This window comes from Diceros bicornis, assembly GCF_020826845.1.
Source record: "Diceros bicornis minor isolate mBicDic1 chromosome 12 unlocalized genomic scaffold, mDicBic1.mat.cur SUPER_12_unloc_2, whole genome shotgun sequence".
Lineage (NCBI taxonomy): Eukaryota > Metazoa > Chordata > Mammalia > Perissodactyla > Rhinocerotidae > Diceros > Diceros bicornis.
The window spans coordinates 751,273-772,350 of record NW_026690865.1 but is presented as its reverse complement, the minus strand read 5'-3'; the positions used below and the strand labels follow the sequence as shown (position 1 = coordinate 772,350).

At 48.2% G+C, this 21,078-nt stretch overlaps 1 protein-coding gene across 1 annotated transcript; it reads right to left on the bottom strand.

Moving 5' to 3' along the window:
• Positions 1 to 15,514: 15,514 nt before the first annotated feature.
• LOC131401631 (ral guanine nucleotide dissociation stimulator-like) lies at positions 15,515 to 16,487 on the bottom strand. The gene is made up of 2 exons (XM_058536890.1): positions 16,242 to 16,487; positions 15,515 to 15,817 (listed from the first exon to the last, which is right to left on the bottom strand). Exons 1-2 carry the CDS (start codon positions 16,389 to 16,391, stop codon positions 15,635 to 15,637), a joined length of 333 nt encoding a protein of 110 aa, XP_058392873.1. The 5' UTR covers positions 16,392 to 16,487; the 3' UTR covers positions 15,515 to 15,634.
• Between the last annotated feature and the right edge of the window lie 4,591 nt (positions 16,488 to 21,078).

Below are 21,078 nucleotides of genomic sequence, written 5' to 3'. Positions count from 1 at the left end.
CAGCCATCCCTCTTCTCAGTTCATGGACACACCAGGCTCTCTGCTTCAGGGGTGTCCTCATGCAGGTCCCTCTGTCTGAAACGCTCTCTTGAACACACTCCCACACCCTCACTCCAGTCTAACCCTCCAACTAGCTAAATCCAGTCCCAACTCTAGCTCTCAAGCTAAATATCAGTCCTTCTCAAGAGCGCTTCCCTGCCCCCTCAGGTTGAGACCCCTTGTGCCAAACTCCCACATCACTCTCATCATTAACTGTCTAAAATCCAAATTCCCAAATACAATATAAATTCCACGGAGGTGGGACAAGGTCTCTCTGGTTCTCCAGGTCCCCATGCATGTGGCCCAGGGCCTGGCTCGTCAGATGAGGAACCATCCCGGTTTGTCTAGGACTGCCCTGGTTTGAACACTAAACGTCCTGTGTCCTGGAAATCCCCTCTGTCCTGAATAAACGAGGATGGTGGGTCACCATAAATTATAAACTCAAAGACTATCTATTACATGACAAGCACACATTCCCCTCAAGAACATCACAGGAAAGCTAGAATGAAAAAGGCACACACACATACACACACAATTAGTAGAGGCCAACAACTAAATACAAAATTACTTAACAAGATTCTCTGCAACGTGAATCACCAGACCGTTATTTCAGAAAAGTTTCAAGAAACAAAGTTAATTCCCTTTAGAAGGCAAGGTGATGAGGACAGTCTTTTTAGAGACTAGTGCCCTGCCCTTCAATCTACAGCGTTGCTTAGTACTCCTCCAAATGATTTGAAATGTCATAAAGAAAAAAATGTTCAAAATAAATCTGGCTACTGGCAAACTCAATGTTAAATTTGTTATTAATACAAAGAAGTTTCAATCATCTTTTTCCCTGAATGCTCCTATATTTCAAATTTTTGTGGAGGATTTATAGGACTTTAGAAGTCAAGTTGAATGGGTCTAAGGAATGTTGCTGAGTATCCCTGCTAATATTTCATGGGATGTGTTCTAATACTACATACACACGCAAAACATTTCTGTATTTATATTATATATAAATCCTGACTATTGAGTATTATGCAATGCAAGTAAATCTATATTTTCTACTATAATACACATTTGCAGTTATTTACATTTGTTTTATGTGTTCTTATTTGCATATAACTGTACTTACTGAAATATTTACCACACAGAACCACACACAGCTTACCATCTTTCCCTTGAATATAATCCATCCAACATCAATAATTTTTCTCAAGATACCCTCACTCTCAGTGTCCATGTGGTGACAACCTGAGCCCAGGAAAGCCCACTAGCAGGTCTTCTGCACAGCGGAGGCTGCCGGAACCTGTTGGTACCAGGTCCACAGGGTACTCACCTGGTCACACAGAAATCCATGGATCAGCGAGCACAGGTGGACTCTGAGCCTGCTTTCACCTCAAACTTGAGCTCCACAGATGCTTTTCGTGTCTGAGGGGGGAAAAAAAGCGCAAACAAGCTTTTGAAGCCTTTTATAGTGTGTTGGATGGAAAGGTCACCCAATTCACTTCTCTTTTTTGTATTTACTGATTTAACTGTAACTGTTGGCTGAGACTGGATTTTCCCGATTCCTATGCAGTCACCTGCTCCCCAAGATGGGAGGAAGTAGCTTCGTGCTGTGTGCACTTGTGTCGCTCAACTCACTTGGCTGGACAGAGACTTTTTGGTGACTCTGGACCCTTTAAACAAGCTTGTCCTTTAGGGACCCTGTAAGTGACTCGCTGACTTGTAAACAATTTTCACACTTCATTCAGGGCCCGGGAGATTTTCAGGCCCTGGAGCAGGTCTCCCAACCTCGGCACCACTGACATTTGGGGCCGGATGATTCTCTGTCGGGCCGTCCTGGGCCCTGGAGGACGCTGAGCAGCATCCCTGCCTCCCCCCCTAGATGCCAGGAGCGCCCCCATTAGTAACAACCCAAACACCGCCTCCAGACGCGGATAAGCCCCCTGGGGACAAAATCACACGGAGGACGGTGACGGGGACTCTGAGGAGGGGCCGGCGGCGCCCGGAGCCGGGAGGAACAGCAGCCTCGGGCGCCCTGAGCGAACAGCCCGGGGAAACGGGGCTCCGGGGGGACGGGGGGACGCCGGGCCGTGACGGGGCTGCCCGCGGCCCAGGCCCCTCCCTGGACCGCGACCGGAGCCGGGACCGCCCGCCGCTTACCGCGCGTCGCCCCTTCGGCCGAAGGTCCACGGGAATCCCGTCCGCGCCGAGAAGACTGGACACACCGCGCAGACCTCCCGCTCCATCCAGGGCGCCGCCCGCGCTTCCGCTTCCGGTCTCGGGCGGGCGTTCTGGGAGGACGGACGTTTGGGGGCTCTGGGTTGAGGCGGCGTGGGGGGCGGGGCAGGGCGGGGCCGAGCACCCCAGCCTCGGGGGAGGTGTCTAGTTTCTAGAGTTAATGTGAGGCCGGGCCTCGGGCTGGGTCAGCACCAGGGACAGGGACCAGGTCTAGGGGCGGGGCTGTGGGTGGAAACCAGTTCTAGGGGCGGGGTTGTGGGCGGGGACAAGGGTGCGGGCGGGGCAAGGGGCGGGACCAGGCTGTGGGCGGAGCCAGGCCCGAGCGTTGTGCGGAGACCAGTTCCAGGGGCGGGAGGAGGCGGGGGTGGGGCTGGAATAAGTCTGGCCGACTTCACAGTGGGAGGAAATCAGCTCCAGGGGCGGGGCTGGAGGCGGGGCTTTACGTGGACCCTTGACTATACAGGTAGCTGGATGTTGAACAACTTTTCTTCATTCCTTTCCTCACGTTTATACAACCTCATAGAATGATGTGCCCGTATTTAGAATTACAAATTTTTTGTGCGTGTTTGCTGTTCTTAATTTCGTTAAAAAATTGGATCATATATTCACATTTCTCTACAACTTGCTGTCCCAAGCCAGTAGATAAGGATATAACGCTATTTTAATTTTAAAAATCTGGGGGGAGGGAGGCCACTACGTCGTAGATACACGTATAGGAAAACTTCAAATAGTGGTGCAAAGTCAGTAAAATATTCTCACTCTACCACTGTCTCCCAGTCCTTTTGCACAGAGATAAACATCCTTTTCTCCTCTATCCTTCCAGACATACTGTGTATATGTGGGCCTGTGTATATGTTCAAGCCCAAGAGGGATGTCCCCAAGCAAAACCTGAAGCCCATGAATTGTCTCATGCGTCAGAAGTTACTGAAAAGAGATTTAAATTTCTGGTGGAAGGAGATGAACCAGTGATGAATCCATAGGAAGACAACAAAGAAATAAGAGAATTTTACCATTTAAAAGGTCAAAGGACAAAGTGAGAAAGAAAATGTGTTCATAATATCTGATGTAGCACATCTCTGGATAAGATTCATATGCTATAAAATGGTAAACACTTATGTCATAAAACAGTAGACATTGAATTTGATTTATCCTAATTCATTAAATAGTTATATTGGGCAAGGGGAATTATGTTTTTAATGTATGTAAGAACTCTTCATGCTGATTGTTTCAGAGAAGAAAGAAACTATAAATAGTCAAAAGATGAAAAATGAAAAAGTGTATGAGTAGCTAATATAGAAATATAGATTTTCAACCAGAAAATTAAAGTTGTTTTTGGAACCAGAGTCAAGAGTGGGGAAGGTAGATTTCATTATAAGGCTTGAAGTATTATTTGAGAGATGTGCGTATAGACACACACACACACACACACACACACACACACACACACACGGAAGCCTGAATTTGTATTCCAAAGTGATCATCTAACTCTACAAATAATTTGTAAAAAGGAATCACTTTACAACAGTAGAACATATTTTGAAAACTACCAACTTCAAGCATAAAAAAAGCTCTCATCATCCCGGTAGAAAAATGAGTGGGGCATCACTTTCCAACTGACATGGTGATAGGCATTTGACATACATTACTCTTAAGTATTTTCACAGCAACCCATAGGAAGATGGTATTATCTATCTCCATTTTGCAGATGAGGAAACTGATGACAGCATATTGCTAAAATTTTCATATAATTTCTCAATAGATGTTGTTTTATGTTAAAATTGTTTATTGAATTTTCTTTTCATTAATAAAACGATATATGCCATTCTTACAAATAAGCAAAGGGTGTGTAAAAACAATTTAGCAAAACGACAGTTTTCTTTTGATGTAATTAAATATGACAATCACTTTATTATTTTTCTGCTCTCTGCCTCACATCTAGGAAGATACTTCCTATCCTAAAGGCTTACTAGAAAACTCTACTAAAAATCAAGTATCAGGGAATACCCATATTATGCAAGGTTCCTGAATACATGCAAAAAAAGCCATTATAACAACTTTTTGTACAAAAATCTAAGATCATTCATGAACTGATAACAACACAAATCATGATTAGGCAAGGTATTTCTGTAGAATGACAAATATTTAAACTTTAGACATTTAGAAAGTAGTTCATTACAGTAACTAATGTGTAGAAGGAGAATTTTTTCAAACTCACTAAGTGCCAGGAAAACGTTTGACAAAATGCACTGCAATATTATTCACAATAGCCAAGAGATGCAAACTACCTAATTGTGCATCTGTGGGTGAAATGATGAAGAAAATCTGGGGCATCTGTACAATGGAATATTATTCAGCCTTAAAAAGGAAAGAAATCCTGTATTCAGAATTGCTTGCCCGGATCATTTCAGTAGTCATGTGCTTTCTTGCTTAGTCCCCTCTGGTCCATTCGCCAACCAGAAACCAGGGTGATCCTTTTACAATGTAAGCGCCACGACCTCTAATGGATCCCTAAAAGAGACTTTGGAGGTAGGCTGCCTGGGTACCAGCTGTGTGACCTTGGACAATTATATAACCTCTAATATTCCTCATCCATACAATAGGGGTTAATAGTATTGTCTCCATAGCATTGTTGTGAGGATTAAATGAGTGAATACATGTCAGATGCCTAGAATGTGCCTGGCACATGGTAAGGCAACATGAAAAATTTAACTGTAATTATAACCAAATTAAATATTGTGATGGCCTATTAATTAAGTTGAACCATATGAAATTTCTAATATTCACCCATTTTGACCCATTATTATGGTTGAATAAATGATAAAACTCAGTCTAGGCAGGTTGTATAGAGTCCAAAAGGATTGGATAAGTGAAAATATTATTAGAAAAAATAAGCTGAAATAGATGGCTTTGCAATTTACAAAGCAGTTTCTCATACTTTGTTTCATTTAATCTCTATAGAATGCTTTTCAGGGTATTATTACCACTGTCTGTGAAGGAGTAACTGACTTGCCCCAAATCACACCACATTAAATAACACAATTAGAGTGGAAACATCATTTCGAGTATAAATCCCATATGATATTTTGTTTTCCTTTCGTAATATCATCCGTCCTCTCAAGAAAGTGATGAAATAATGCAGATTCATAGGAACTTAGTCTTAAGGAGACATACTCTCAGATTATCAACACTATGTCTTTGAAACAGGGGTGTTGCGAGAAGAAACATGGGACCCATGCTTTCTGGGTTTTCAAGTCCATGCTTAGAGTTCTGGGAAAGAGTAAAAGAAGGGAAAGAGTGAAAAATAGTCCAGAATGAAAAATGTTTGACATATATATAACTTTATTGATCACCTCAGGATTCTCTTTTTGTTTATGGTCTGTGTCACCCTACTAGAATATAAATGCTCTTAGGGTAGATCACTGATATCTTGCAGCAAGTGGTAGGCGCTGAGTAAATATTTATTAAAGGAATGAAAGTGGCCTTGAATACATCTGCTCTTGACTCACCAGAGAACAGCCCCATACTAGGCAAATGGCATCATTAGTAAAATTTTAAAAATCATATCTTTATTAACTCGTAACCATGGATTCAAGGCTCCCATTTATTTCATACTTTCAAAGTACGGAAGAATTCTGGTGTATTGGGGAATGTTTCCACAGCCTTGCTGTAAAAAAAAGCAAGACATTGCTTTAAAGCATTGATTGCTGGTTCCAGCAGGGCCCATCTCTATACTTACCTCTAAACAATTAACTATAGATTTGTTATCCCAATGAACAGCGATTTGGTATGGAACCTGTTTTATCAGTGTCATGCAAAAGTAGACATTTGATATGTCTTTAAGTGGTGATATGGATAATAATGTTGATGCAGAAGAAGACAACTAAAAATTCTCTCTGATCTTTGTTAAGTGTATCTGGGTGAAGGATATCTTGGAATCACTGGATTTCAGACCTCAAAAAGACTCATCCAACTCTTCATGTTACAGGTGAAGAAAACGAGGTCTAAAGAAGTTGAGAGATTTGACCAGGACTAATTCCTGGGACTAGAGAGAGATGCTCTGATTCTCAGCTGGCTACATTGTCATAGCATCTCCAGCTCCAAACAGCCAAGAGAAGCAAGTCTGTTGATTTCCAGGTAGAAGTGATTCCCCTGCACGTTTTTACTTTCTCTCTCTTAGATGCCTGCTCTGCCCTGACAAGGAATTTATCTGGTGTTTACGCTACACTTAAGAAGAGGAAAATGCTCCTGGCAAACATTATTGTGATTCAGTGTGGCACTGGAGAGCACAGTCATGAAAAAATGAGAATCAAAAAGTAAGAGGTAAGTAATATTAGAGAAGAAGAGAAAATCTATTATTTGAGTGGGACATAACTTATAAAGTTTACAACTGGTAAATAAGTTGAGGAATGTGAAAGGAAGCTAGATTCCTATATGAAACATCAAAAATACTGTTACATGAGCAAGAATTAGTTTAAACACAAAGGAAAAGAAAGGGTGAGTCCACTCTCTCCTCCTGACCTGGGACGCCCATTGTTTCCTGCCCTTGGACATTAGAGGTGCTGGTTCTCAGGCCTTCAGACTTCAGCTGAGTTATACCACCAGCTTTTCTGGTTCTCCAGCTTGCAGATGGCAGATTGTGGGACTTCTCTGCCTCCATAACCTCGTGAACCAATTCCTGTAATACATCTCCACATCTCTATGTTTATATATATTCTATTTCTATTTCTCTAGACAACCGTGACTAATACATGTGGATGACAAAGTCCATAGTAGGTGCACGGAGAGGAACTTTCCCAAAGCAAAGGAGGCTCCCCCACCCCACAGGAGAAAGCAACTCATCCTATCCTGGCAGCATGCATCAGCACATGCACGCGCGCACACACACACACACACACAAACACAGCTAGCCTTGAAAATGTACTCAAGCTCAAACTCTCTCTCTCTGCCCTATTGTTCATCACAATGGTTATTTCCACATGGCATGTTATAAATTCTTTGCAGTTTATTATGTCTTTCCTCGCGTTAAGACTAGGTCAAACAGGGGCGGTGAGTCTGTTTAGCTTTTTTGTAGATCACAGGTTTTACACCAGAGTTTTGCATGTGGTAGGTGCTCTATAAATAGAATGACCAAATAGTTTTCTCTCCAAACTGGAACATATTGAGGAATGAAAAGGGTAGTATTAATAATTATGATAGGACAACAGGAAAAATATCTGCTGAAGACAGAAATTGAGGATTTAAAAGGTAAGGTGAACTGATCAGTTTTACATTTTAAACAGATCACTGTAACTAGAATCTCGTTGGCTGATTACAGGGAGAGAGGATTTGGAAATCTTAAGCTGTAATTGCCAATTTATTGCAGTATACCAAAAAAACTTGATATCTTTGCATAAATGTAGTTAAGTGGATGGGTTTAAAATATTTCAGGAAGTGAACTTTTAGTATTTGAATTAGATAGGTAGGTAGGTAGGTAGATAGATAGATGGATATAATATATGAACTCTTTTTGTGTGAAAAGCCATATGAGAACACTGTTGAGGGAAACATCTAGAAAATCTACATTAGTCATGTCTATATGGAGTATCCCATTTAGTGAGAACTGAATATTGAAAGAAAGAGATGATGCACATATAAGTAAAGTGGAAAAAAATATCAACAAAGAGGAAAAATGGAGTTTTGTAATTTAGGTTGCTAGAGCAGGAGAGTTCACTGTGTGGGAATGGTATTTTGTGTCATTTCTGAAAGGTGATTAGAAATAATCCAAAAGTGAAGAATCTGTAGGAGGATTCAGGAGGGTGGATGGATGGTTCATTGATATGAATGTGGGGTGGCAGAGCGTCCAGAATGACACTCAGGGACAGACAGGATATTAGCACAAATAAGTGAATTTGGGAACACTGAGAGAGAAGTGAATTATTTGGGAATGTGTTTTTTTCAATTTGGAACCTGGACACTGTGAGTCGAGTCATCACTGATGGGCTGAGTGGGCAGGTAGATATTTGGGTCTGGGGGGCAGAGTCAGATCTGTGCTGATTCTTTGAACATTTTTAGCTCATTAGTGGTATTTGAAGCCAGGGAAATGGATATGATTGCCTAGTAGGAGGGTGCAGGTGGACAGCAGATGTCAGAGCAGGGCTGACTTCTGGGAAGCATCAGGCATTGTGGGTTGGTTATAAAGAGAAGCCAAGAAGTGACTCAGGAAGTTTGGAGCAGGAGAAGGACAGTGTAGCACTGGTGGATCCCAAGGACAAATGAGCTTTCTAAAGGAACTTGAAGGCCACAAAGTCACATGCTACTGCAGGACATGTCAGACAAATAATGAAAAGGCCACATTGGAATAGTAAGACCCCTGACCTGTGAGCTTAGCAAGAGAAGCATCCACAGAATGGGGACATGGGATCGGTTGCCAGTGTGGAAACAGAGGCATTGGGATGTAAGTGAACTTTTCACAATGAGTCCCTGGCAGGAGGAGGAGAGGGAGGACATCGAGGGTGAGGGGCATTAGGAACAATGGATGAGGGATTGGTTTGTAGATGGTAGAGATTTGTGCATATTTGAAACATGAGGCATGATCCCAGTAGGGAGGTGATTGAAAGTACTGCGAATATTGAAAGCATAAGGTCATTGAAATGGAAAGATGAGATGAAAATCAGAATGGTTTTACCTAAGAAAGAAATATATCTGTATAAAACAACAGAAATGCTGTGATAAATGAATTGCTTATGAGGAAAATTTCTAGATCTGATGACTAGAGTGTGAAATAGTTCTTGTGTGGTGGTTAACAATTTGTCTGTGAGATATGAAGTAGGTCAAGAGAAAATAGTTGTATGGAACTCAGGAAATGGAAAGAAATTAACAGAGCATTCAGGAAGCATTAGAGAATGCATGGAGGCCCATTGGTTGCTGTTGATTCTCTGTTGGGACCCCCAGGCTCCTCGTGTGCTCTCTCTTCAGCGGCGATCCTCAGTGCAGGTGTCAACATGGCATGGCAGGTATTTGGAATCATCCAAAGTCAGAGGCTTGCAGGGCAGATATGATGAGAGTAAAGAATTAGGGAGCGTTGTCAGTGGGTTATTGAAATGATGGACCACAGAATCCAAGATTAATAGGGAGGAGTAGGAAGAGAGAAGGAAGAGAGCCTTGTTAAGATACTCTAACTGGAGTAATCTATTTTCTTAAAGAATGGTTGTATACAGTAGAGTTCTTTGTGTAAAAACTAGAAATGTGGAAATGTGTGGTGGGAATGTGGTGTTTCTGAGTTACTGATTTGCAAGCAGGAGAATTTTGGGTGAAAACAGGCTCTGGGTGTGGAAGTGAGTATCTAAGGGTGGAAGAGTGCGTGATTTCATTAGAGATGGGACACTCAAAGGAGTTATGGAGTCCTTGGATCTCTGTGTCCCAATAACGTAAGTTACAGGGTACCAGCATGTGTATAGTTGACAATGACAGAGAAGGGAAGAGAATAACACCCTTAAGCAAGATGGAGGAGGCAAATTGGTCTGGATTTGCACTGATAGTGACACATCAGCTTGATAGTGTCCCAGAATCCCGTTCTCAACGTGTGATGCCTATATCAGCAGCATCAACATCAGCTGGGAACGTCTTAGAAATGAAAATTCTCCGTTGCCTCCCCAGACCTACTTGGGTTGAGTTCCAGCAATCTGAGTTATAAAAACTCTGCAATGATTGTAATGGACAGTATGATTTGAGACACATTTCTCCAGGGAGAGAAAGAGGGTGCAATATCCAAATGAGCTGCGAACATTCTCCATGGATGGTAGTCTTCATGCTCCTCTTTGTTCCAATTTTGCATTTTATTCTGTTTTTAAAGAGAAAGCTCAAAAAATATGTCCTAACTTCATAGTAGAAACAACGAGACCATGAAACTAAAACCAAGTAGAAAACTGAAGTTCTATACAGTCTGAAGGCTGAGCAGCTGTATATTCCAGAGGTCAGTTACTAGAATCACTTCCCATCCTGGCAGTGAGGTCATGTGCAGTCAATGGGAGGAGACCTTGGAGAATCCCCAGCAAGTCTGTGGATACAGGGGTCTGCAGGGACTCCAGGCCTGCAGCAGTGAAGGAGAACTCTTAAGTCCTTTGGATTCACAAATACCTTAAAAACAGTTGCACTGGGGGGTCCAGGTGAATCCCTGGGCTGTGGCTGGAGCTGAGGGGTCTGCACACCAGCCCTGAGCCCACCCCTGGCCAGTGTCCATATTGGGCAGAGATGAGTCCTGGTTTGGGTCTGGGTCTCTCATAGCCCCTCTGCAGGCAACGAGCATCTTTTGGAGATATCAGGAGACAGACACAGAAAGTGAAGAAAAGCATGGGAGGGAGTGACTGTGGCCTCGAGGACAGACGAGATTGCCCAGGAGGCAGAGAGAGCAAGGAGCCAAGAAAGGCATCCTGAAAACAGAGTGAGGAAAGCAACATCGGTGCTGAAGAAGAAGAGAGTGATATGGATGAGAAATTCCCCATGAGACAGGCTTGACTTTCACAGCATCTCTTTGTAATGTCCGTCGTGATCTTAACCTTTCATGATAACATCAATTTTTATTTACCATGATTTTTCTTCCTTTTTATATTAAAATTGATAGGATAATTGATGCTGAGGAATTAGTGTTTTGAACTTATATCTGTTTTTTCATTGAGTGTTAACTCAATGAAGAGATGATACCTACTTGAATGAGATTTATCTTTTAATATATATTAAATCTGATTCCATAAATTATTCTCATTTTGCATGTAATTTTTTTTTTTTTTAGCTGAGGGAGATTCACCCTGAGCTAACATTTGTTGCCAATCTTCCTCTACTTAGTATGTGGGTCACCGCCACAGCATAGCTGCTGAGTGTTGTAGGTCCACACCTGTGAACAGAACGTGCGCTGCCAAAGCAGAGCTTGCCGAACTTAATCACTAGGCCAGGGGCCAGAACTATGATTTTGCATCTAATTTTAACATAAAATCCATCAATCTTTCTCTTCTTTGTCACATGTTAATTCAGACATAGGTCATTTCTGTATCATGAATTAAGTATCTCTTGTTTGTTACCTGGCAAACCTGTGTAGCTTTGATTTTGGAATCTCCAGAATGAGCACACCCCCTGGGGGCATTATTTTCCCCGTAGAGAACCTTGGCAGCAGGCTCATTGCCTTCCTTCCCACACGAGATCCAGAGTCGTGGAAATGTGTTCACCTTGCACACAGCACAGAGCACATAGGAATTACTCCACAAACATGTGGTAAGTGAACAGTTGGTGGCATCATCAGGTCATTCACAGAATGAGACTGTGAGAGAGCTTCCTTAGGTCAGGAAGGAGAAGCATTCCTTTATATTTTCAATCAATGTTTTAATTTGTAACATTGTAACGTGAACACCGAGTATACTATTTGTATCAAAATTGTGTTCTGAAAGTTTTCAAAAATCTCTAAATCTCAGAGTAGAGAAAAATCAACCTCTGTGAACCTGTCACTTGCTTCAAAAATTGTCAACTCGTATACCATCTGGCTTCGTTTATCCTCACACCCACCCCGCTAGAGTTAACCAGCTGAGATGGCTGAGAGCACATCATTTCAGCTGTAAATATTTTCAGTTTCTCTTACAGATGAGGGATTTTTTGAACACAAACACACTAATGTTATCACACACAAAAATAAAAGTGTCATTCCTATAATCAACTATCTGGTCAGTATCCAAAGTCCCCCAGTTTTCTCAAGGTGATTTCCTGGTTTTGCATTTTATTGGAGTCAGGATCTTTAAAAAACCCTTTTTTTGCAATTGGTTGATGTGTTTCTGAAGCGCCTTTTACTCTCTTACTAGTTCATGCATCTTGATGTTTGGGTGGGATATGCCTGTGTGTGTTTACATGTCTACACCGAGGTGTGAATTCTTTCTTTCCTGGATGGCAGTGCCCAGGCAGGAAGGGCCTGGGCTGTGGGAACCAGGATTTCTACTCTGCATCTGGCTGAACTGAAAAGGCGTCCCTGGGTGACACTTGCAGCCTTCAGAAAGGAGAGGGAAGAAGTACCAAGGAATTCAAGACAATGGCCCTTGTCTTACAGGGTGTTTCCAGGGCATGATGTTCAAAATGCCGGGTGGTAACCCTTTAGCTCCTAGTCGTAGGGTGGGTTCTGGGGGTGAGCTCAGAGTAGTGTCTGTTTACCACCCATGTGGGAAGCGTTTCAGTATTTTAATTGGTAAGTTTGTGTCTGTTGTGTCTGTGTTGTCTAAGATGGGTTGCATTCCCCTGCTGGACCCACTCCTATACCTGCCGCTCTCGTGCCTCATCTTTAAAAACACCCAACAGGCAAGATTCACAGCCCTGTAACACACATCCACAAAACCACAGCACAGACTGGGGAAAAGAACACAGTCATCCCAGGGGCTACGTGCTCTATGCGCTCAGGCCCAGCTGCCCCTTTGGGACAAGTCAGCAACAACACGACTGAGTGTGTAAACTAGTGATTGTCTGAGACCATGGACCTCAGAACACCAGGGTCCCAGATGTCACCCTAGGCAGCAATGGACAGTGTGGGTCATTCAGTGGCCAGGATTAAGGTCTGTTATCTTGGCAAACCAGAGCTCACCCCTGATCCATCAGGCCCAGCCAGGGAGGAATGGCCACGATGTACCTGACAGAGAGGCTGGGGGCCTTCTAGGGAATTTCTGCCCAAAAAGAATCATATAAGGAAGTGCGGGGATGCTGGAAATCCTAGTTCACGGGGAGTGGTGAGGTTTATGGAAGAAAGTCCTGTTGTAGGTTTAAAAGCTGCATCATGAATCTTTTCCTCTGGATATGAAACAAGTGGGAAAAGGACTTCCATGGCATGGGCCAGGATCCCAGGAGGATTCCAGTCTAGGCGAAGGGTGAACAGGGAGCCCTAGAGGCGTCCTGATGGGGATACCCTGTCGGCCCTTATTCCATCAGCACATGGTCTTCCTCTGGCCTTGTCCTTTCCACATGCAAACTTTTATCTTTTTACACTTTTTCCTCATTTAGTGTTGATGCAAATCCAGAGACTGATTAGAAAACGGTAACTTCCAATATTTGATCAAAAGAAACCTCAATGGGAGAAGCAGAAAACATTCCTTCTTCCTGGAAAGCTGTAGAAAGACAGCCGCTGTCCTGGGGACGGACATGGTCCTGGCAAGTGGTATTTGAAAGACACCCACATTTCAGTGGTTGTTGCTCTGCCTGGGAAAGCCCCTCCAACCTCTACATCCAGGGAGATCTGAGGGGCTGTCTCTGCTCCTGGCCCAGGTGAACCACACTGAAATGCACCTGTCCTCTGAGGAAGGGGGACTTGAGAGTGTCATTCAGTAGCCAGGGAGGGGACTGGCCGTCCTCCCTTCTCCCACATACCATAAGCTCTGACCATACATGAGTTCTTAACTCAAGGCAGAATGTGAGATTCTGTGTCTCATTTACATGAGCATGAGAAGTGAAAGAACCACACCACAACACCCAGGCTGTGACAGAAACAAAACTTACTGCAACATTCAAATCTGATATTTACTCTTAAACATATACTAATGCTCTTCCTCAATGGATAAACAGTCCCTGGGGTGGAGATGTCAGGGATTTGGAGGGGGGTCGTGCCCTCCATCTGGGGCTTTAGTGGAAACCAGGGAAAGTCGTCAGATGTCCTCCTTTACTTGGGATGGGGGGGGAAGAGCTGACCCGGTGCACCCCGAGGGTCCCAGTGGCCCTGCTGGTCAGGAGGAGCTGAACTTGTGGTCTCCAGAGGGTTATGGCTCATCGCCAAGGGCACGGTGGCTAAGAGAAGAAACAGACTATTTTGGGGTGCCTCTCTGAGATTCACGGCACACCTCCCTGCCCCCCTTCACTCTTATCCAAACCCTGTGCCGAGTGCTCAGTCCATCAACAGCACCCTGTTTGTCCCTGATGCAGGAGGCATCATTTAGCATCACCCATTTAAGAGGAGGCAACCGAGTCCCAGAGAGGAGAGGGGAGCGGCCTGTCCCAGGCCTGGTCAGCACTGGAGCTGGGATCCAGGCCCATGCTTAGCCCGAAGCTGTACTGAGCCCCTGGATTCAGTCGCTGCTGCTCCTGACACTCACTCGGCCCTAAACTGGAGGATGTCCGGTTGCTCTTTCTCCTGAAGAGCCACATTTTGCTCGCCTTCTGGTGTGCGGGCTCCAGCCGGCAGGAGACCCAGTAGCTACAGGACAGAGTGGAACTGTGAGCTACCAGGAGCCACACCTCAGGTGCCCCTCCCAGAGCCTGCCAGCAGCTGAGTCCTGGTGCCCCATGGGTCACCACGCTACGAGTTCTGAGGCTGATCAGCGATCCAGGCCACAGGCTCTGGAGCTGGTCATCAGAGAGAGTCTGCCCTGCCCTCACCCAACTCCTGTCCCCCTCACCTCTCATGGACACTGATGGGCTCCATGGCCTGGAACCAGGCCCCAAATCGCTCATCGGGCTCCAGGTCATATGAATTTGCAGCCTGCTGGAGCAGCTGGATCCTATGGATGACTTTGAATTTCTGGGAGGAAGGACAGGATGCAGACAGGGCTTGGGTGGGGAAGGCTGCCAGGAACTTGTGCGGAGTGAGGATCTGGTCTGGGGTCTGTGCTCACTCGGGAACCCTCCTTCCTTCCCACTCCATTCAGGACTTGCCTGTCCTCACAGTTGGCTTGAATTAGTTCCTCATCCAGGAAGGTGTCCTTGATGCCAGCCCCTCCCGCACCCGCCAACGTGATGGGATGCCCAGCTTTGTGGATCTGACTCTCCCAATAAATGTAAGACCCAAGGGATGAGGCCAGAGAAAGTCTTGCCAGGCGAGGTCTCTGATTTCCACTTCCCCACCCTGCCCACAGCTGCTCAAGTCACACCATTTCTGGACGTTGACCCGATTTCCCTGGAAGGGAGACAGCCAATGTCCATCAGAAACAGCCCCCTAAGCCCATAACCAACCCCCATCCCACCCCTTCTCAGGCTGCAGGAATGTCAGGGCCCAGCAGAGGGCAGACCTTCCACAAAGAGAACTTGACACTGGGCCAGGCTCTGGGCTCCAGGGCAGGAGGGACAGGGGAGCTGAGGCCAGAGACCTTATGTAGCACACCCTCTCTGATGACAGACGGGGAGACTGAGGCCTCAGGGAGGAAGGGACAGCTGGAACACAGAAGTGCTTCCTCACTTGCAGGGGCTGATGGCACTCCCCCAGGGGCAGGGCCCGAGGGGGAGGCTGACTCCATCTCAGACACAGCCTCCTGCAGCTCTGCAGGCAGGCAGCTATGAGCTTCACCAGCCCAGGTAGACTGGTGGGGGGCTTATGCGGAGCGTCTATTCACGCATTGCTAAGATGGGCCTGACTCCCCAGCTCCCAGGGGTGGCCATGGGGCTCTCATGAGAGGAGGTTTGCCAGATACTGAGAGCTCAGGTCCCAGTGCAGGGCTCTCGCCACCCAAACCTCAGGATCCTGCTCCCTGGCCCCACCTCCAGGCTCACTCACTTCCAGATCATCCTCCATCCCAATGTCCAGCAGCTTCAGGTGATAGAGGAACGTGCCCAGGAAGGGGACGACACCCTGTGAAATCAGGGTGGGAGTGGTGAGATGAGTCCCACCTCTCAGGTGCCCCCATGGACCCTCCCCCAAATCCCTTCACCCCAGCCTCCTGCCCACCACAGACTCCCACAGAGAACAGCCTAGGACCCTCAGCGGCCTCCCCCCAGTTGCCCCCTCCAGGACCACCCAACTTCCCCAGTCACCTCCCAGGGGCGGCTTTTGGCAAATCCCAGGGTATGTGGTCCCTGCCCCTCCCCTCCCTAACCCATCCTGGGCCCAGCCCTTCCAGGCCTCCTCCTGGTCACTTCAAGGGCAGGCATTTCAGGCTCTTGGGCTCCTGGAGCTGGGCTGGAGGAGGAGGGACCCCTCTCTTAGGGAGGCCTCCAGCCGTGAGGAGAGTGACCCCTCCTCTGACACCTGGACCCTCCCCCTCAGGCCACCTCACCTGCTGCTGCTGCCTCTCCTGGGCTCCCTGCGGATCCATCTCATGGGTGGCCCTCACAGATGACACCTCCTGCAGGGTCAAGGACAGGCTCAGGGAGGCCATGTTCCCTTCCCCGTGTCTCCCAGGGCCCTGATCTTGGACCCTGGCCATCTGGTGTCTATGGCTGCTCCCATTCCAGGGTGCCCTGATGCTAGATCACTCCCAGCTCCAACACTCCCTCCTCTGTGCCCTTAGGCCTGCCCAGGCCCCTAAGCCTCTCTCCTCATCAGTGTGTGAGGAAAGTGTGACAAGGACTCCCCATGCCTCCCAGGGTCCCCTGAGGACTCAGTGTCATCTGACTGTCACCAGTGCTGTCCCCTCCCCCCTCGAGGAGGAGGAGCACAAAGCTCCTGCACATTCCTCTCCCCCTTGTACCTCATCACCCCTGTGAGGCCTGCACCACAGATCATCTCCCTCCATTTCCCAGATGAGGAGACCGAGGCCCACAGAGGGGCAGTGAATTGCTAAGGGGCCCACAGAGGAGACCGCTGCCCCTCGCAGCCAGAGGCCCTGGCCCCCGGCCTTCACTCTTCCTCCAGACACACCTCTGACCAATGTCCTGTCCTCTGGACTCTCGGGGTGTGTTGAGGCCCTCAGTCAACCTGAGCCATGGATGGAGAGGCACAAGGTTTCTCGGTGTCCCATGCAAGTGGCTTCTGTGTTTTCCAGCCCCCAGGGATTTTCTGACACCAGGCTGGACCTGAGGCCATGCCAAAGGCCTCAGCTCCCTAGAATCCCCTCAGGATGGTCCCTGCACAGAACTCCTCCTTCATTCACTCAGGAAGGGGACCCCATTGTGCCACATCTGAGTGACAGTGTAGGGGGTGACCACGGCACTGTGTAATGGTGACATTTGCATCCTTTTTCACTTGGAAACTTCTAATGTCTCTTCTCCTTTCTCAGGTCTCATGTTTGAAGTCTGTGGTCTGAGCCTTTGCACAATCCTTAGGCCCCTCCTGCCAGGGCCTCGATGGAGGCCATTAAGAATCTGTCAGGAAGGTCCATTAAGAATCTGTAGGTTCCCTGATAATTCTCATTGCCATCTGGGGCGTATCCTTGACGACAACGCCCTGGGGGAGACTCACTGGTTTGTCAGCAGTGACCACTATCGGGCTAGAGTGCACAGTCCCAGAGAGCACACAGTTCTGTCCCAGATCCACCGTTTGGCCCAAGGCTGGGCAGCCCCTGTGTCCACAAGGCCTGTGTGACCTCACAGTGCCCATCCCTGGGACAGGCAGAGTGCCCTCCCCTGTGAGGTGCAGTGAAGACAGAAGGAGCAGCAGGGGCCTGGCTTCCTGAGGACAGACTGGGCTGCTTTAGGAAGAAAGGAACCCCCACCCATTCCATCCACCCGCCAGCCTGGAGGATGATGAGGGCCAGCTGATGGGTTCCCATGGAAGCCAGACACCTGCTCATTCTGTCAGCTCCGCACCTCTTGGAACAGTCCAGGCGACACCACTGTATCCCGTGACCAAGGCCTCCTGCCCCAAACAGTCCCCACCTGCCCCTGCAGCTCACACCCCCGCTTTCTGTCCAGCTGGACAAGACAGACCATTATTTCTCGGGGAACCTTAAGTGAAAAACTTACCAAAGCACATCCTGCCTGGTCCCTCCCCACCTCACCTCCCGTCCTTCCAGTTCTCCAGCCTCCACTCACCTCCTTGAGAAGCTTCCTGCTCTCCCGGTGGCATGTTTGGAAGATCTTTTCAACTATTTTACAGTTCTTCCTGAGGAGGGAAAAAACGAAAGAAACACTGTGGAGTGGTTTTAGGGTAAATCCCTTTTATTTGAAAACCCAGAAGATCCAGAAAGCCTGGATGAGCATTTTCACTGTGTCCTCTGAGCCCTGAGGTGTCTGGGACTGGGGAGGGGCTCTCCTATTGTCACCTGGGGCCTCCATTCTCTTATTTTCTCAGCAGATGTGTTTTAAACAGTCTTAATTTCACGTGGACAGAGAGTTCTGTTGCTGCAAACACTTGAAAATCTTCAATTTGGTTCAAGCCATGATCTGTCACTTAGGGAAACTGATTCCTGAAGCAGAACCACTGGCCTAAGTTTTCAGAAAGACTTCCAGCCTGCCAACCAGGTCAGACCCTAACCCCAGGGTTTGCTGTCTCCCAGGAGGTCCCAACTGACTGAAGGGCAATGCCAGCCCTGTGGGGGGTGTCTGGTCCACCCAGGTGGTGCTCGCATGGAGAGAGGCCTACCCACCTGGACACCTGTCTCCACGACTCTTTTAAACGTTGAATGGAGGGGCCCTCCAGAGCCCAGAAGATTGCATGGAGAGAGGAAAGGTTCCTCAGTCCGTGGCATTCCTGGGGAAGGGAAGAGAATGAGCTGTGAGGGGGAGCTGGAGCCCTGCTTCTTCTGGCTTCTGTCCCCTCATTGACGTCTCCTGTCCTGGATGAGACAGCGGCTCAGGGAACCTGGAAAAGGCACAGCTGGAACCTGATGAGGAATACTTCCAGGGAGGAGGATTTTAGCTCAAGCCAAGAAAGGAGCCCAGGAAGGGGTGAGCTTCCCACCACTGGGACCAGGAGTCAGGTCATCGAGGCCTGGCAGGAGGGGCCTAAGGTTTGTGCAAAGGCTCAGACCACAGACTTCAAACATGAGAGCTGAGAAAGGAGAAGGGGCAGTTCCCCCAACTCCAGAGAGGGGCTCCCAGGGCTCCCACATCTTACCTTGGCCACCTGGATCCAGAGCTCCACCACCCTGGCCCTGTCCTGGGCCGTCATGCTCGGGTCCCCAATGCAGGTGGTGATGATACATTCGACCACTCTGTTAAAGTGGGTCATGGTGGCATGGATGGTCGGTGCCAGGTGCTGAATGCCCCTGTTGTCACCCTGGGACCAGATGGAGTCCAGGAATTCGTGGGGCCTCACTGTCTTGAAGAGCTCCTGGGGAGGACAGGGAGTGTCACCCAGCCCTGCCACAGCCCAGCTCAGTGTCCACAGCCCCCAGTCCCAGGCTGGGTCAGTGGTGAGAGCTGGAGGTCAGGAAGCTGAGAATGTGGCCTGAGGCTTGTGGGAGTCCCTGGGTGTTGCCTGTGTCCCCTGAGGGCACCCAGCACAGGATGACCCAGGAACCGATACTGTGGCGCGGGATAGTGACATTTGCTCCCAGCCCAGTCTCACTTCCTCCAAACACCAGAACTCGGCTCCTGCATGACCATCTCTAGGGGCATCTTCCACCCATTCTGACCATCCTGTGGTCTGACTCCTCTTTCAGATGCACATTCCCCCAAGGCAGCAACAACCAGGGGCTTTGTTTGTCTGCCTTGTAGTCATGTACACATTAAGTGCCTAATTAGTGTTGAGGCTGTTGAGGCCTCCTGGGCAAATGAGTGAAGTACCCAAGGACAAGACAGCACTTCAGTGTGCTCCCCTCCCCCACCAAAGCGCAGACTCTGCCCAACTTCCTCTCTGCTCCACCTCATCCATCTGCACAGCCACTCTGCATGGCAGCTGCTCTCAGTGTCAATCTCTCCTGTCCACATGAGGACAGCAAAGGCTCGAGAGTTAAGAGGGCTGCTCAGGTCACATGAGGGTATGTGGGGAAGCAAGAGGTTGGACCGAGATCATGGGATTCTGGATCAGGAAATGGCAGGTCTGGGGCAGCTGATGGCACAGGGAAGGCCTGCCCCACCTGCCCTGAGAGCCCCGCTGCTCACCACATCCATCAATGTCAACTGCTCTGCCACCAGCCAGGGAGGGAACTCCAAGAAGTCAGGCTTCTCCTCCCTCAGCAGCTTCTTGGTGGTCACGTCCCAGGGGCAGGCGGGCTCTGGGACTGGATCTGGCTCTGCTGTTATCTCTCCAGGTGGAGGGAGGATTCTCCCTGGAGCCAATGGTGCAGCTGGCTCCAGCTCAGGAGCTGGCACTGGGGCAGGAGCTGATGGTGTTGGTGGCTCTGGCCCTGGAGGGACTAATGGAGGTGACACTGGCTCCAGCTCTAGCACAGGTAGTGGAACTAGAGCTGGAGCTGGATCTAGCCGTGGAGCTGGCCCTTGCTCTGGTGCTGGAGCTGGAGGGAGCTCTGGAGATGGTACTGCAGGAGGAGAAAGAAACAGTGTCACTCAAGTAGCTGACTTCCCCTGTGCCTGTCAAAGCCAGGAAAGACCCCACTGCCTTGAAGTGAACCAAGCCTCTGAACATTCTGCAAATTGTCATCCGAGACTGCAGTCGCCTCACCTTCCAGCTCTGCCTCAATGGGCCGTGGATGCTCCAGCTGGACCTGGAGAAGGTAGGCGTGGCCCTGCAGCCCCGAGCCAGGCAAGCTGAGATGCAGAGAGGTCAGCTTCATGCTGAAGCAGAGATAGTGCAGGAGCTCGCAGAAATCCTGCCCTGGGTCCAGGCAGGTTCCCACCAGAGAAGAGAAGGCACTGGGGGAGGCAATTGGGCAACAGAGTCAGAGGCCTGGCCTTTCCCTCCACGCTTCTCACCCAAGGCACCCTGGCTTGTGACTGGACCCTATGCCTGCCCCTCTCCATCCAGGTGAGAGCCACATGGCAGCCCTGACCCCTGTGAGGCTGTCCTGGCAGTGGCAGGCCTGCTTATCCAGCAGGTTGACACAGAGTCTGTTGTGACTCTCTTCCCACTGACACTCTTCTCCTGAAGGTCTGGGACACATCCCACCCCAGCCCTCCATGCACTTGTGCAACTGGACTGAGCACTGAGACAGATGTGTGACCAGGTTGCTCACACACCTCCTGTTCTGGGCCTGGAGGCGGTGGTCAGAAGAGGTAGATGTGGAGAAGGGGAGGCAGATTAAAATGGGTCTGTGGTGGGAATGGGTTTCT